The sequence below is a fragment of the Asparagus officinalis genome, chromosome 7 (genome assembly GCF_001876935.1).
Source record: "Asparagus officinalis chromosome 7, Aspof.V1, whole genome shotgun sequence".
Lineage (NCBI taxonomy): Eukaryota > Viridiplantae > Streptophyta > Magnoliopsida > Asparagales > Asparagaceae > Asparagus > Asparagus officinalis.
This window is the reverse complement of record NC_033800.1, coordinates 19,025,789-19,044,185: the sequence shown is the minus strand read 5'-3', so window position 1 is coordinate 19,044,185 and position 18,397 is coordinate 19,025,789. Positions and strand designations below refer to the sequence as shown.

The window sequence follows — 18,397 nt, the reverse complement described above, 5'->3', positions numbered from 1 at the left end:
ACCTCGGGCACGAAACCTTTTAGCCTCTCTTTTCGAAGCATACCATTTGCGGATGGCCTTCAAACAAGACGTATTCATATTGTAAGCAGAAATCTGAGAAGCGGCCTGGTACCAGGTACAGAAGCTCAGAGAGGTGCGAGTATTGGGCGTCTTATGTGGTAGTCGGAATTTTGCTCCGGTACAACCAGCTACTGAGTAGTACCAAGCTCTTGCTCCTTCATACACATTACCTGTGTATGCAAGAGTAGGGTTTGGGTTCCCAACATAGAGCTGATCATAGCCAAATTGCCGAGAAAAACGATAAGGCTGATATGGTTCAATAAAGCATTTTCTCCCTTGTCGAAAAATAAGATAGCCCGGACGAATGTTTATGAGCCACCAAAAGGCACCCTTGCTAAGCATGGTGAAAGAATTTGGTCCTGGAGTGTCTTGATGAAGTTCTCCATACGCGCCGCCCTCGAAAGCGGGAAACTTACAAGCAATCTCGTAATTATAATCCCGTCTCAATATTTCACGGAATCTAACTTGATACCAACCGGCCCATTCAGAGGTTTCTAATTGCTGAACAAGAGGAGTTGAGGTGCCACTTGATTCAGGAGTCGTCATTATCGGAGGGCAATGCAACACAAACCAAGACACCAAATAAATGTATGGCATCGGTACTCGAGGGGTTGGGGTCTGAATGATAGTCTTCCCGTCGGAATCCACTTTCTTGACAGCAACAAATTCGGAAGATAGTTCCCGCAAACCACTTTGTAAGCAGCACACCATGGCTGAAAGAAGATTCAAGGGTCGTCCATAAGCCAATAGAACGGCGGGGTACAAAACTTCTACTGTAATAGCATCCACTGGCCTTGTGGGGACCACACAACGCTTCAACCAAAGAGTTAGAAAACCAGCAAACAAAGCCATGTCGGAGATTGGAACTTCTGCCTGATAGTGGAAACTTTCAAACGTGGTAAACGCCGGGAAGACATCCTCCTCAACCTCGCAAGTATAATGAGAAGTTGCGTCATTGATACGTTCCGTGATTTCCTCAAGGGTACTGGCCGCTAAGCGAGTCACCTCAGCTTCTTTGTCCCACAGATTGTGGAAAAGATATTCCGCCCATTGTCCTTGTTTCACGCCGCTTGCTCTTTTCCCAGTAATTTGCGCACATATCTGGAAATGGCACATTAATTCCCAGTAAGTGTCGTAGATTTCGGGAGCACCATTTTTCAGGATCTCTAATTCCCTGCTTCCGGGAACAAACTCCTCATAAGGCAATTCCCCAAAAGACAGTCCAGAAATCTCAAACATTTCGTGGAGAGCGAAGCCCAGCTCACCAACTGGAGTGAAAAAGGTGCCGGTGTGAGGGTTGTAGAATTCCAGCATAGCGAAGAGTCCGCTGTAATTCGGAGGAATACCGTATCGAGTGGCTGTTATAGGAACTCTCAAATCCGAAATTCTCAAAGGTTCTTCTAGTTCCTCCAAGACGAAATTTATCATCCGGGCCCACCAGTCCGCATCACTGGAGTGAACCCAAGTAGGGGCCCTGAAATCCCGAGCAGGGAACTCTCCTTTGACAGAAATAAATGTTCTGATAAACACCTCCGCTAACTTAGCAGACTCTCCGACAGGGTGCTCTTTTTGGAATAAACCTGGCTTCAAAGCCATGAAATTATTGAAACCAGCGGGATGAGTACCCCGATGAGTGATGTGCCCCGTAGCAACACCGCCTTGGTCTTGAACAAGTTCCCAATTCATCGACCGCGGAATAGAAGCGCACTGATAATAAGAAATTGGCCACATCCGCTCCAAGTTGGGAAGGAAAAGACGACGGTTGTTAACTACCTTCAGCCATTTGTAATTCCCCTCGGACATCCGCTTGGGGTCCATTTTTACAGAATCCCCGAATAGGAAGGACGGCTTCTTTAAAATCTCACGCTCTGCGGTTTCGAATTTGGCATTTGTAACCAAAGACCTGAGAGTCTCAGGAAAGGCTTGAGTGATGAGCTTCGACCGTTCTTTGTGGGTGTTCTGAAACACTGGATATTCAAAGGCGAAGCTGAAGATTGTATTCTTCTCCGCACCTCCCGCATGACCGAAGTAGTGGTTGAAAGAAAGAGGCTCTTTGGAGTAGCATACTGCAAATAGAAAAATTAGTCATAAGAAGTCTAACTCAAGAATACAAGGTTCAAACCTGCGTTCGGGGTCTTGAACGCAGGGTCTCAACCTGCATCCGAAATTCTAAACGCAAGGTTCAGACCTGCGTTCGGGGTCTTGAACGCAGGGTCTCAACCTGCATCCAAAATTCTAAACACAAGGTTCAGACCTGCGTCCAAAATTTTTTAAACGCAGGGTCTGAACCTACGTTGAAATTTCAGGAACGATGGAGCTAGCCATACGTTTAATTGGTAAACACTGAGAATTATCTTTTGAGTTTAAAGATGGAATACGGATCGCCAATCAAGGGTCGAAAATGAGAGATCTGTCAAATCGACTTCCAATGGGTCAATCTTACCATTGGTTGAAGGAACTAGCGACGAAGGCGTGAGAACTTGATCATCCCCGGAGGCTCTAGCCAAAGGAACATCCGGAGCTTGGGCGGTCTTCGATTTGGAGGCCATTTTCTTCTTGGGTCCCATGGCAACCGTGAAGTGGAAGACGAAGATGGGCGGAATATTCAGGAACGGACCCTTTCTTCCGTTGAAGCGCTGGAGAAGATGAACAGTAGCCCTGTTTAGAAATCAAACAAGAAAGGGAAAAGTCGAATGACTTTTTGATTTGACCTCAGTGGTCCATTTATAAACAGCTGTAGCTGTCAAATCGAAACGAGATTTTAGGTAAAATCTCACCTGAAACGTGATTCTCGCGTTTTCAAATGAAGGGGAGGAGGGGTTTTTCAAACTACCAAACGCACCCTCACGGTCAAACAGTCGAACGCATGATTTAGACATGCGTTCTGATGACTGCACTCACATAAATAACACCTTCAAAGGGGTTAATATTCCAAGCAATAATCAGACTGCTGAGATCATTCTACCCTAGACAAGCTGATCGAGAAGAGTCTTTCGAAGCTGTCCTCCTGACTAAGCTGGGGATGAAAGTCTGTTCATGCAAGCTGAGGCCAAAGCCATTATTGACAAAGCAAACAAGAAGGAGGATGTCGACAAAATTTGCCTAAAACCCTGAGATGCTCTACTCAGTCTACGATGGAATACATTTAATCAGCAAAGTTTTGGGATCCAAAGTATTCCGAAAATTCGTCCCAGTCAACCGCGAACTTTCGAAAACTTTGGAGGGGGTTCTGTAGGCTGTCTAAAAATCACAATGGATAGCTGAGTCTCCATCGAACACTGATGATGGAAGTTACAATCTGACGACTTCCAGAAGGCTACAATTCGAAGATTTTCACATGTCAAAGAGTTAAAGCAAAGATTACAAAACGACAGTCTTTAGCAATACTCTGACAGAAAGGATTACAAATCGACGATCTCTTCAAACCAAGACGTGGAAGTCCTCCCCGCGTACCATCATCAAGACACTACACCGATTCAATCACCTACGCCGCTTCAACAGCTATAAACACGAATGCAGCTTCTTATGTGAGATGATTGATCTTGATGGCTGCGACAACAACATGACTGATATCATGTTAGCAACCATTAGAGGTGCTGATGAGCAGTGTAATGATATTCGACACACTCAGTGGAGATCATGACCTGCAGTTGATAGAGCGTTATTGAGATGCCTCAATTGTCACAAATGGCCTGAATAAGACCTTCTTTACTGGTCTTTGGTGTCATCCATATATAAAGACAGAGAAATCTAAATACTACAACAATCAACAGCTCGAACGCAGCTCCAATCGCTGCCAAGCACAGCTCGAACGCAGCTCCAATCGCTGCCAAGCACAGCTCGAACGCAGCTCCAATCGCTGCCAAGCACAGCTCGAACGCAGCTCCAATCGCTGCCAAGCACAGCTCGAACGCAGCTCCAATCGCTGCCAAGCACAGCTCGAACGCAGCTCCAATCGCTGCCAAGCACAGCTCGAACGCAGCTCCAATCGCTGCCAAGCACAGCTCGAACGCAGCTCCAATCGCTGCCAAGCACAGCTCGGACGCAGCTCCATCGTTGCTCAACGCAGCTTATCAATCGCTGCCCAACGCAGCCCGTCAGTCGCTGCCAAACGCAGCTCAATCACCGCCAGAACACAGGTCAAGGTTCTGACTCATTCAAACGCGATCGTAACAACTTCGAAGCTGTTCTTCACCCACGATTTGAGGAGTGGCTTTAGTGGGTTGTTACACCTGACTAATGGGGTAACTAAACCCCCATTTAGGCGCGGATTATGGGGGCAGTTACACCCCTAATCCCCCTATAAATAGCAACAAACTCAACAGAGTTAAAGGGCGGATTTTTGATAATCAGATCAAGGGGTGGATTTTCGTGGAGAAGACCTTTCGATCAGATCTTCCAGAATCAGAAAAAGGAGGATTGACTCCTTACACAGTCTGGGAAATCAACGGACGGAGGAACTCTAAGCAGTCGGCATTTGGCTTATTAACCGAATTATTTTCGGTTCCAACAACTCTATCATTAGAGTTTGTTACTTGTTCTGAATCACAAAACTCGTCAAGAGTTATCAACCAGACAAGGCAGTTGTTCCAGTGAGTATAGATATTCAGATCGTCAACGAGAAGCAAACTCGACGCAAACAATCGAGGGAGGCATCTCATCGCTACCAAGAAGAACCCAGAATTAAACAAAGGAGAGAATCCCGATCATTCTCTTCTCTTTTGTAATCGAAAATCCAATTGTAACTGAGATTAAAGGAATACAAATCAATTTTTCTTTTATTTCTTTTACTGCAAATTTTTCCACAAACAATTTGCATAAAAGATTTTACATCATGTTCGAACATATTAATTTCCCCTTAGGATAGATTATGGTAACTTCCAGGGACGAATCCAGGAGCGTTCAATTGGGGGGACCAGTGTTAGTCAAAACTTATTATCAAAATCAAAAGCTATTTAGCTATGAAAAACAAATTTAAAAGCTAGCCAGTATGATATGCAAGATTGACGATATATAAATACTAATGCATAAATAAAATCTAGCAATTAAATAAAAGTCAATTCAAATATTCCAACAATATAACATCAGTTTTCCATCCACACGCACGGTTGTCAAGATCAAATATATATTTACGACATTAGCTAAATCTGACGAGTTACCTTTCAAAAAGACTAGATTTTCAGGTCTAAATCATTAACATTGGAAGAGGAGAAATAGATGCTAACCTAATTTCAATCTAATTGCACAATAAGTTCTTATCAGATATGCAACATTTTGTTTGGTGGAAAATTTGCAGTAAAAAGAATAAAAGAAAATTGACTTGTATTCTCTCGATCTTAATTACAATTTGAATTACGATTACAAAAGAGAGGAGAATGATCTGGATTCTCCCTTTGTTTAATTCTGGGTTCTTCACGATGGTGAATTGGCGATGGAGTGCCTCCTTCGAATGCTCGCGTCGAGTTTGCTCTCCGTTGACGATCCGAACGTCTTGATTCACTGGAACGGTATCTCCTCCTCACGATTTGACACTGTGGAGAACTTGCCAAGCAAGTTTTAGAACTCTGAATGAGTTTAGAAGAATTTGCAGGGCAAGTTTTGAACTCTGATCGAGTTGAGAAGAACTCTTTAGAAATAGTTCAAAAGCCAAGCCGGGTAATCTCAAAGGCTTCAATAAAAGCCTTCCAAGAAGATTCAAGAGTTTCTCCAAGTTACTAATCTCCAAAGCTCCAAGAAGATCTAAAGAAGCCGAGCCAAAGATCTCTTCTTCGCTGCCAAATCGAAGGACGAAGGATGGAGGATCCAAAAAAAGCAGCCCGAAGTCAATTGAGTTTCCCACTATTTATCGGGGATTAAAGGGTATAACTGTCCTCTTAATTCACTCCTAAGTGGGATTGAATGGGGTGTAACTGCCCCCTTAAACAGCTCCCCAAATCGTGGGGACAACGGTTTTAAAACTGTTCGACTCATGTTTGAATGAGTCAAACGCCCAAGTTGGCGTTCAGGACCCTAACTCCGCGTTTTAGACTGGAGACGCGGAGTTGGGCACCCGCTGGATGTTGAAAAATGCGAGGACCGCCCGCGTTTTGTTTGCTGAGGGTTGGTAACGCGGGGGTCGCCTGCGTTTCAAGAACTGAAACGCGAAGGTGAATTCCGCGTTTTAGAAGGAGCTAATGACTTATTACTTCTTCTGTAGAGCGTTGCAAAGACCGTCATCTTATAATCTTCATCTTGGCTCCTTGAAAATATGAGAGTCGTCAGATTGTAACTCCCGATGTTGATTGTGAAGGCTGTTGAACTAGAGCTTTCATTGGTTGTTGTGAAGGTCGTCAAATTGTAACCTTCTACGTAAAAGTCTTCAAATTGTAACCTTCTGGAAGTCGTCGAATTGTAACTTCTATCATCGGTATTTGATGGCGATCAGCTATCTGTTGTGATTTTTAGACAGCCTACACATTTAAAAAATATGTGTGGCGTTATTGCCACTCTTGCTTACTGAATTTCACAATGTTTGTGACATGCATCTCGGATTCAAATTTCACAATGCCTCTGGACTTTTGGGGTTATCAACGACCCCCTGAACTTTTTCCCCAGTAAGCCCTCTCAAACATTGGATGTTTCACAAAACCCCCTAAACTCTCAAACTTTCTTAACAGACCACCTTACATACATATAATTGACAGAAATTTGTGTTGATTCAATCATGTGCCATCTACATATAACAGACCCTTGCACCCTCCCACTCCCTGATTGATTTTTAGGTACTAGTTAGTTATTTATCACTTACAGGTTGAAAGGCTTGTTTGGAAATTTTAAAAGTTTAGAGAAATACTTATGTGAGACCCTCAAAGTTTGGGTTGTGTGTGGAAAAGTTGTATAGATGAGTCATGGCCGAAAAGTCGAGGGTGGTTTTTGAGAAATTCACCAGTTATTTTATCATGTGCCGTGTAGAGATTGATGTAGAACACACAACAGACACGTTTATGTCAAAGTGGGACAGTCGCAAGCCCAAATACGGGCCTGGTCGAAGAAAATAACTACTTTTGAAGAAACGGCCGTAACTTTCTAACCGTACGTCGGAATTGGACTAATTATATATGAAAACTGACTATCTCGACGAGATGGAGCCATCCAAACCTACCCTTTTGGGTTCGATTTGCATTCTCCGTTTTGCCAAATTCCTTACGGTTTGAGAGATATTTGTATTTTTATCCGTTTTTTACTATTTTTAGTAATATTTTAGGAGTCTGTTTTGTTTAAGAAACAAATCCGATTTGATCTCAGATTTGACCAGTGGACTTTCCTAGTAATAAGAAGTCTTTTTAGGAGTTTTAATATTCTAGGAATTCTTTTACTATTTTTGGTAGAGTTTGAGTCATTGTAGGAGTCTTATTTCTTTTTTTCTATTTAAGAAGAGTCTTGTAAGCCCTAGAGGCATAACTTTTGATTAATAAAATTTTGTTTTTCTTCAATATTTACTTCGTTGATTCGAAGCTCTTTGTGGATTCGAAGCCCTTCGTGGATTCAAAGATTGTTCTTGGTGGATTCCGAAGTTACAACTTCCGCACTGCGTCAGAGATCTTCCACATCATTGGTTATAGAGAATCTCTAGAATTCATTAATCATAGCTTCCTTAATCATATTTCCTAGGTGTATATAAAAAGTTGTTTTAGTTATGGGGCTCACTAAATAACCAATGCTATTAATTCACATAATTAATTGTAAAAGTTCTCTACAATCCAAAATGTAGAGAATCCTTATCCTAAACATGAACTCTTAATAGTTTGCATTCCCTTCACCATTTCTGAACAATACTTATATCGAAATACAAGTATTATGAATACAAGCACAATGGAAACTTTGAAGACATGCCATACTCACCTAACAAAAGAGAGCACTCTAACTGTAAGGACATACATCTAACATACTTGAGCATTTAGGCTTTGTTTGTTTTGGGGATGGTTTCAATGCGAAGCCCACGTCTTTCCTTAATGCTAGTGTAAAGGTGGCTAATGAAACTTCTAAAATGATAAATAATCATACACTCTTCTTAAAAGTACGAGCTAAGGAAAATCTTTCTATAGTCAATATTACCTTTAAATTTTTTTAAGTATTACATTGTTATCCTAATCTATTGTAATTATCCTGTCTTTTTTGAATTGAAAATTAAATAATTTATCCTATTCATAATGAGATTTAACATGTTATTGGATAAAAGAGATACGTTTGATATAATTTAAATCATTTATTTAGTTTAGTTCGCAGAGAAATCTAAAAAAATATGCTAGCCAGCACCTAAAAATTTTCGGACTTTGTAAAAAATATACTCCAAGTTTTTAAATTACAAAACACCCCTACAAATTTAAAATTTTATTAAAACACCTTGAAAATTATAAATTTTACTTATTTCAATTCTGTGAGAAATCTAAAAAACACATGCTAGCTAGAAAGTGAAAGTTTTTTGACTTTGAAAAAAGTATCTTGTAAGTTTTAAAAATTATAAAAACACCTTTAAAATTTTAAAATTTATAAAAAAACACCTTAAAAACTTCAAACCTATAAACACAATAAAAACCTACAAATAACACAAACAACCCCAAAAATTTATAGACGAACTTTGCTTTCACGTATTATCCTAACAATACTGTAATCTAATTTAATATTTGCTTTCACGTAGACTAACTTTGGGACTAACTTAAAATAATTGCGACCATTTGTTTGTTTTAGGAGTGATTATGACCGTTCAAATTAAAATCATAACTTTTCACTGTAAAATCAGCCAATATTGCACGATGCATCTGTGTAGCTAAAATTCAAAAGTTGAGCATGACTTCATCAGATAACTAGACATGCAACCTCACACCTGTCATGTATAATAAAAAACCCTATTCATTAAAAAAAACTGTAAAAGCAAATAACATAAAATTAATGGCTTTGCTAACTCCACGACCACCGATCAAGGTTTTAGAAAAGATGCACTGGATAATGTCTTTGCTTATAGGTGGGCAGCAGCAACTAATATTAATAAAATTGTTTAGAAACAATCATTAAAAATTATTCATATGTAGCTTACTTGATGTTTGACTCACGTAAAAAAATAGTTGACCTAGTCTTCAGGGCGAAGGATTACAGAGGAAAAAGAGAAGACAATACTGATACATCGAACTTACACGTTACAAATTAAGACGCGAACAAAGATACCCGACCAAGAAAATCCAAGGGAAGACAGCAGGAGGAAAAAAAATCATGAATACAAGAAGTTGGCAAAGAACAGAAAGACAAAGTGACATAGTAGAATTGATGAAAAATCGGTAGAATTAACAAGAGTAAGGTCTTTTTGTCCGAAAATCTTAAACCCTCAAGTCAATGAGTACCCTAGTTGTAAAAATGGGGGTAAGTTGAGTTTAGTTTTATCTCCTTTTGGATATTAAGTAGTCCATCCTAGCTCACAAATAGACCAGTTGAGATAAAAAAAATAACAAATACGGGCTTAACATGCATGTGGATCAAATTATTTTAAACTATTAAAAAAAGAGCAAACAAACAAACCAACAGGCCATGGCTTTTTTTTTTTTTTACATCGGATATTTACTCATGAAGATTTTCTTAAAATTACCTAAAATTGAGCAGAAATAGTGTGCCAATGATGAATTGCCCAAATCCGACCAAGATATTCAGTTCTTTTAATTTTGGTTTAAAAAAATCGTTGTAGAGGATTTTAAATTTCACTATTCATTGCTACATTCCTCCTAAGTCAATCGTTCCCATATGTCCATGAAATTAATTTAACGCATAAGGAAGGAACATCTCTCCTTTTATTTTCCCTTTTTTTCTTTTCCTTTTTTTATTTATCACGGCAAGGAAGGAACATCTCTCTAAAATCTTGCAAATAAATTTTAGATTCCATTATTCATTGATATACATCTGACTTTAATATATCTTTCTTTGTTATATATATATATACGTCCTGCAAAACTGGCAAAAAAAATCAGAAATTCTCTAATAAGAGAAGTCTTGACCTTTTTCATTCCTCACAATTTCCTCAAAAATGGGTAGAAAACTCTATTTCTCGCCGTTGTTGCTCTAACTTTATTCCTCTTTCAGAGCTTCTCTTTTGCTTCTACTGGCAAGGGCAATCTCAGTACTTTCTGCTATAAAATTGTATCAGACTATATGTTCCTTTCTATGTCTAGGATGATTTCTTCGGCGGAGATCCGAGAAGCAGCACTGCAGACTACACTACACTCTCGCAATTGTTGCACTCGACGTGGTCGCTTCAAACGCCACGAGAGTTCAGGCTAACTTTGAGACGTTTTTGAAGACTGAAAGGGATCCAGTGATATCAGGCGAGCAGTAGAGGCGTGCTCAAAGCATTATTCAGACTCGATGCCGACTCTCAAAGAGGCGGAGGATGATGTCAAGATCAAGAATTATGCTGGTGCCTCCGGTGCACTCGCTAACTTCACTCGCGGTGCACCAATTGCTTGCGTATATGAGTTCCCCAACAGAGGCCATATTGCTCCGGTTCATGAATCGTATGATCTCATTAGCGCTAAATTTGTTGCCGGAGTCGTCTGTGATTTTCTTCAGAACCCCAGTGACTATGATTACTTCTGTATCCGAGTAATGAATGTAGAGCTTGCATATTTTTTTCTTGTGTTTTTATGTGTGGATGAAAAAAAAAAATGTCTGCAACTCTATCTTTGTCATTGCTGACACAACGACATCCTATTAGATTAATATATAGGCTGCGTCTACAATACACTACATAACGTTATAATGAACATAGTTAGACACAAATAACAATATATTAAAAGGCTTAATTAACACCCGCAGAGTATTACTAATCTGCATAATATACAAAGTGTTTTTTAATGGAATTTAACAAACCACTTGACCTTTAATTTTTACATCACTATCTGACGTTGATCAACACGAAAAGAACAAGTCAAAACAAAAGCGATCTTATTTATTGGATTAATACACAAAATATAGTATTCCAATCTCCTCCGACAATATATATTATTCCAATCTTATTTATTGAATTATTATGGTTTTCACGCACATTCATATTGCAGACTCAAAATCATTTTGAGCCTTCCTGAACAATTTCTGCCGAAGATGCTGCTCAAATGTCCTCGGCTTAAACTTCACCGGATTTTCGTCGCTCACAACCTCCTCCAGCGGCCGGAGCACCACCTTATCCTTCGGCGGCTCGCAGAAAACCGCCCACGAGATCCTAACCTTCTCTTTATTCACTAATCCTCTATGAAGAACGCTCTTATAGATCCCATTACTCAAAATCTCAAGCGCATCACCAACATGAACAATCATAGAATTTGGTATTAACTTTGCTGTTACCCATTTGTTATTGTAGAAGACCTGGAGGCCGGGGACGTCGTTGTGGAGGATGAAGGAGAGGGAGCTGACGTCGGTGTGGGCTTCGACGCCGAGAGCGAGGTCGGGCTGAGGGCATTTTGGGTAGTAGTTGATCTTCATTTGCAGGAGTAAGTCTTCCATTCCTCCAAGCTCTTTCTCTAGCTTGTCTTGTTCAAGGCCGAGGCCTAAGGAGAGGATTGAGAGCATTTTGGTGGCTACGAGCCTTAGCTGCGTTGCAAACTCTTGCATCACCTCACTGCATCACAATGTTTAGGATATGTAGTAGAATTAACTGTCAAGAAATCATAGAATTAAGAGAAATACACGAGCATATACATAAACCAATATTGTAGTATCTATACCTTAAAATTAATGTCTCTCTTCTTTTACCTTTGCAGTTTATTCTTATATCTGGTCTAGCTACTTGTCAAAAAAGCAATTTTCTCTTTCTCTAAGGATAAAGGTCAAAGGAGTCAAAAATTTCACTCAGAAGGTCTATCTACGAAACAAAACCTAAGAATAGTAAGTTCAAAGCAATGATATATACTACAAGGGGTCTAGCCACAATTAACCCATTATTAATCTAGAGACCTTAACCTCTTGCAAAATATTGCTGTTCTTTAAGAAAAAAATTTGTTGTTGAAATATGAAATGTCATGGAAGAAACTTACGTGTATTCAGCAGGCTCTCTAGGCCAAACGGACAAATCAACCTTATCACTTGGAAATATGAGATGAAAGAAGTAATCCTCCCATTCCAACTTCCCACTCTCGGTGTTTGCCAACTTACTCCCGTACCCTTGAATCTTCCCTTCCGTCTGCTCATTAGCATACGTCTCCTTAACCTCGATTGGAAGATCGAAAAACCCTTTTCCGACAGCTCGAACTCTCTCGATCAACTCCGACGAAATCCCATGATTGACAATGTGCATAACTCCCCATTCTTTAGCGGCACTCTTCACATCCTCAACACATTCGGTCTTTGATGACGACTCGTCGTCTTCGTCGAAGGCTTTGAGGTCGATTACCGGGATCTGAGGGCCGTCGTCGGAGTTTTTGATGGCATCGAGGGCGTCGCCGAGGTTGTCACGTTCGGATAACGGTCGGATGTAGTCGACAGGGATTTTGTCGAGGTCAGAGGCAGCTAGGGTTTCAACTCTTGGGGTAGACATTTTGGCGGCCGTGTTGGGTTGAGATAGGCACGTGGCTAGGGTTTCTACTATTTGGGTAGACATCTTGTTGGGTGGTGTTGGGATTGAGATTGGTAGAGAGGAGAGTTGGAGGGTGGAGATTTATAGAGGTGGGAGGGGGGATTTGGCGGGAACGCACGCACCAGCAACCGGTGTGAGTTTTGAAAGAGGTGGGAGGGGGGATTTGGCGGGAACGCACGCACCAGCAACCGGTGTGAGTTTTGAATGGAGGTTGGTTGTTGTGGGATAGACAAGCACGTGCGTAGAACCTCAACTACTCGGCTTTACAAAAGGTTGTCGTGAGAGAGCAAGTGATTATGTAGTTTATTTCTCTCTTTTTTGTATTTTTTTATTTTTTATTATATATATATATATATATTACGACTCCTATCAACTTAAGTTGATGTCCATCAAACTTCCTAGCCACTCATTTATTAATATAAAAAATATTTTCATATCATGTAAGGATCTCTAGACAATATGAGTGGCTCAAAAGTTTGGTGGATAACTTTTTACTATCCACTTAAGTTGACATAAGTTTTGCTATATATATATATATATATATATAATATATGGCTGGGGCGAGGGCCGATCCGGTTCAAGCGGTGACCCAACTCATCGGGTTCAAGGTCAAGCTGGGCTTGACCGAGTCTCAGCCGGGTCAGAGTGAGACGTACGTACTTTTCTTTATCCGGGTCTGGGACTAGACGCAGCCCACCCACGACCAGCCTAGGAGCGGCCTAGGTCTGACCTGACCCACGGCCTGTGGATCATGGCTAGCCTAGGGTTTTTCGTCTAAATTTTTCCCCCTTTTTTACCTTTTAAATTATATTAAAATTATATTTATAATTATAAAAATATTTCTAATTTATTTTTTAGTAATCTAAACTTACTAAACAATTTTTAAACTCATATTAAACTTTTTAATCCTTCCAAGCATACAACACAAGATTAAAGATCATTGCTTTGTTTCTCAATAGGCCAAAAAAACCATGAGGCAAAAACCCATGGCATTTTGGCTTTATTGACAGCTAGCTATATACCCAAAAGACTAAAGAAATAGCTAATCTAACTAAAAAAATATCATGGATGGGGCAAGTCAAGCAGAGCCGAGTCAGGCGTGGTTCGCGCCTATTTTCTGACCCCGGGTCTGGGATTGGATCTAGCCCTTGTTTCTCAATAGGCCAAAAAAACCATGAGGCAAAAACCCATGGCATTTTGGCTTTATTGACAGCTAGCTATATACCCAAAAGACTAAAGAAATAGCTAATCTAACTAAAAAAATATCATGGATGGGGCAAGTCAAGCAGAGCCGAGTCAGGCGTGGTTCGCGCCTATTTTCTGACCCCGGGTCTGGGATTGGATCTAGCCCAGCAAACAACCCGAGTGTATCATGGACCGGGTCGGGCCCGACCCACTACAATCAGGATGAGTTGGGACCCATTGCGAGCTGGACCGAATCAGCCTACGGGTGGACCCGACCCACACCCAACCCTAAATATATATAACACCAAAGGAAAAGAATACAACTGACACAAAGTAGGAAAAGTAAAAAGCTAGAAGAAAATTCATACAACACCACAAAGTAGGAAAAGTAAGAAAGCTAGAAGAAATTTCATAAACTTATTTAACAAATCACTTTCAAAAGCGAACAATTTCTGCATATTCGATAGCAGGCCACAAAACTCTGTGCTGCACGAGATGCGATAGTTTTTAGGATTCATTTTTTTATTTATTAATCAAACAACTCACTATGTCAACATTTGGCTATAACAGCTTTGTCTAAATTAATTGATTTGTATCACCTAAAGGAATGTACATTTCATATAGATGACCAAACATCAAATTTAATGTAAAGGAACTCTAAATCATTTTGACAATAACCGAGGTTATCTCTTATTCTCTATCCAGCGCAGTGTTCTCACAAGTAATCTAACCCTTTATCCTCGTCCCCACACAAGAAGAACAATCAACCAACTGAAACTTCAGTTTATATCAAATTTTGAATTAAAAAGACTCAAGTGCTTCACAACTTGCTTTTGCCAAATATATACATGAATCAGGATAGCTCTTATGTAGCACGTCCATCAAGACATTCTAAATTCGGTATCAGTTTTTGAAAGGATTTCTCAGACTCCAAATTGATGGGTCAATATCACATATAAAGGAAATTTTTTGAATTACAAGATTAACAGTAAGAAAAGGTTGCTATTTGCATAGTGAAAGCAAGAATAATATCATCAAAACACCCTCAACAACAGAAATCGCAATAACAGAAACCTTTGCAGAGAGCACCCTTTAATTAACAGTAAGAAAAGGTTGCTATTTGCATAGCCAAATGGCAACCAGAATCATAGTGAAAGCAAAGGTTGCTATTTGCTTCACGAAATCGCAACAACAGAAACCTTTGCAGAGAGCACTCTTTAATTATCAGTTATTTGCATCGAATCAATTTAGGAGGGAATAAAAACTAGACTTTAGCTTCATGAAGTTAGCTTTCACCATGAGAATCAAGAATAATTTCATCAAAACTAATACAGCAAGCAAATTATTAGTTTACTATCACATCAGTAAGTTCTGAAAGGCTTTTCTACCTATTGGATGAGCTATTGCAGGAAGTAATCAGTTCCTAATGCAGCCTGAGAACAAGGAAACCCTAGAATTTGCATGTTAGGCAAACCTAAAAGCAAGTGCGTGAATTTTAAAAAGGAAAACCAAAGAATTTCACTACTTTTAGTGCAAAGTTAGAACAAGAAATCAACACAAGCAATCTCGTGGAAGGCATTTTCTCAACACACTGCTAAAGATGCCCTCTCTATTATTTTCAAGGATTCTCGTCTAGTGCTCAGAGAATAATACAACACCTTTTGCTACGTATATATGTTGAAAATGTCCAAACTTGTCTCCCAATACTTTTGAACAACTCATGTTCAATAGCTAAATGGCAATTCAAGCAATTTCAAGAAGAAAAGAAAAGAATCAATAGGAGGAAAACATAATGTGGAACTCTGAAGCAAATGCATTAACTCAATTACAAATGTATCCGGTTTGAGCTCATCACTCTAAAGAGCAAAGTGCAATGCATTATGCGAAACAAATGGGGATGAAGGGTAAAGTTAGCAAAATAATAAATGAAGAAAAAAAAAACAGAGATAAAGGAAGGTATTAAAACAAGAACGGAAGATGCTTGCAAGTGAAGGGTTTCTCTCTATACAAAGATATTTGTGATAAATAAAACAATATGAAGAGTGAGAAGCAAATACTGGACCTAGTTCGTGATCATCCTTAGCCACAACGGAGAATCTGCTTTATTAATATAGACAACTTCACCACATTATTCAAATGTGCTGGACTGAATTTGGAATCAGAGTTTGGCTGCTTTTGACTTCCTCAATCTTAAAAAAAAACCCAGAGTTAACTACAGATACACGCATAAATTGCTATATATTGATAGTAGGCTTCTCTTCTCATTCACCAAACACTTCCATGGCTTCTGCTTATTTTCTTGATGTATGGGGATGGATCAACAATCTACCTCCATTCACTCAATGGAATACAAATACCATGTCTCTTTGCATCTGTAAATCAAAGTCTCTTAGAGCCTCAATGAACCTCTCAATCACCAAAAGCACCGAAAGCCCTAATCCTTATGTCACCTTCTCTATCTATACTAATTTTCAAATTCCTGTCTCCGCTCTGGTCTCCAACTCTTTCCCTTGAAAACTAAAAACAGCCAGGGCAGTCTGTTGATGAAAACACCATAGCCAAATTCTTCCTCAATATTGTCAATGGAGTCCTAACCTATGGGCCCTGCAAGAAATTTTCTCTGCGGTTCCCTGCAGTAGAAATCCGAGAAGAATTTAGAGACATCTTTAATCTCGCATTCCTTACTCTAGCTTTCTTGGTTTGCATCTATGAAGCACCTCAAGACCTTCGATCAGAGTACATAGACATTCTGAAGCTTCAGCTCATGAGCTCGAGGTCAAAAGATGCATCACAGCTACTAGTCCGAGCTCTCGGATCCAATTTAGAAGAACAATGGATGAGATCGTTAAATCTCGCCATAACTAATCGCATAGTAGAGCTCCAAGCTTCAAATATTTCCTTTAGAACACCCTCAACCATGTTTTCTTATGCTGTGTCGGCTAGTGGACTGTGGAAAGTACAGTTGTATTGTCCAATAATAGCTATGAGTTTGGAGGATCCGAGTTCTATGACTCAAGATGAACGTCTGCTCTTCTCACTTAAGTACCAACAGCTTGAAGGTGTCATCCAACTTGCTTACAAAGTTATATACCGGCAGAATTGGATTGACGTGGTGGTCAGTGTGGATAATGTGAGGTTGGTATAATACACTTTTACCCTTAACACACAACACGCTTACATCTGTGCACAAGCACAGCTAAAGTTTACTTTTAGTTTAGCAGATATACAAAACAATAATATCAAAGCAGTATTATCAACCCAAAATCATTCCTTGCTCTGGTCATTGACTCATTGTTACTCGCCAATTAACCTTCTAGTTCCTGGCAAGGGTCTTATTGTGAAAGTTACCTAGGAAATTGCTACTAAAGAAGTTTAATGATGGCTGGGTACTAAGTACCGGTCAAAGAAGAAATATTGTCAACCTTTTTGTTGAAACCTCTTAATTGCCACACTTGATACTGACGAAATTAACTTAAACAAAATTTGATGGATTTGTAGGGTATAATTATATCTCTATCTTCATGTTCACAAGTGATACCTCTAACTATAAGCATTCTTCTACACTTTTTCCATTACAGGTGTGACGTAAATCCACTGGTTGCTGATAATCTCCTTGATGAACGAGGATATGGCTCCAAGGAGAAACACTTTCCTTCTAGAATAGCTCTACGCCTCACCCCAACACTACAAACAGATGTGATTTCAGTTTCAGTAAGCAAATCATCCAATAACCCTACTCATGAAATCGGCCATGAAAACAGTGTTGAAGCTTCATTTGATCCTCCAAACTCTTACCCAGGCTTTAAGCTTGCAGCTTCAGAAAGCGTGACAATGAGCATGAAGCCATGGAATTTTGAACAGTCAGTGTATGGTGATAGTGCACACTTGAACTGGTTTCTTCATGATGGGGTCAATGGGAGAGAGGTGTTCTCCTCAAAGCCTTCAAAGATGGCACTAATTCAACCTAAGGCATGGTTTAGAAATCGATACTCGAGTGCTTACAGGCCTTTCACGAAACAAGGTGGGGTGATTTTTGCAGGAGATGAGTATGGGGAGAGTGTGTGCTGGAAATTGTGTGGAGGAGCTTTAGGGAAAACTATGGAGTGGGAGATAAAAGGCTCTATATGGTTAACCTACTGGCCTAACAAGCAAAGAACATTTTACAGTGAAACTCGAAGGTTAGAGTTTAAAGAGCTACTGCATCTTACACTGCAGAAGTAGGCAAAGAATGGGATGAGTATCTCTTTTCTGTATGTTTCAATAAGTATCCAAGTACAGTGTCAAGGTAATCTGTAATTAAAGTGTGAATTGTAATCTTCAGAAGATTCACCTAAGGTAAAAGGTTAAACATCTTCTAGTACTTGGATTCGTGAAGCAAGTCTATGACAACATGAGAAGAGCAAGAATCTATCTAAGGTATTCAAGTAATGAGGGTCTTTCATTATTCCACGATCAGATGCATTCGTAACTAATGCTTTTTTTAACCTATATCAAACATAAAAGGTCTGATACTTCACAAACAATATTCAGGCAACTATTACACCCACTCCAACCCAGAGGGGG

The 18,397-nt window shown here is 39.7% G+C and overlaps 1 protein-coding gene and 1 pseudogene across 1 annotated transcript; one reads left to right on the top strand and one right to left on the bottom strand.

Moving 5' to 3' along the window:
- On the bottom strand, positions 11,006 to 12,705 carry LOC109849442 (leucoanthocyanidin dioxygenase-like). Its single transcript, XM_020419272.1, has 2 exons — positions 12,111 to 12,705; positions 11,006 to 11,695 (listed from the first exon to the last, which is right to left on the bottom strand). The coding sequence occupies exons 1-2, from the start codon at positions 12,671 to 12,673 to the stop codon at positions 11,128 to 11,130; spliced, it is 1,131 nt and encodes a 376-aa protein (XP_020274861.1). The 5' UTR covers positions 12,674 to 12,705; the 3' UTR covers positions 11,006 to 11,127.
- Positions 15,876 to 18,253, top strand: LOC109851101 (annotated as a pseudogene).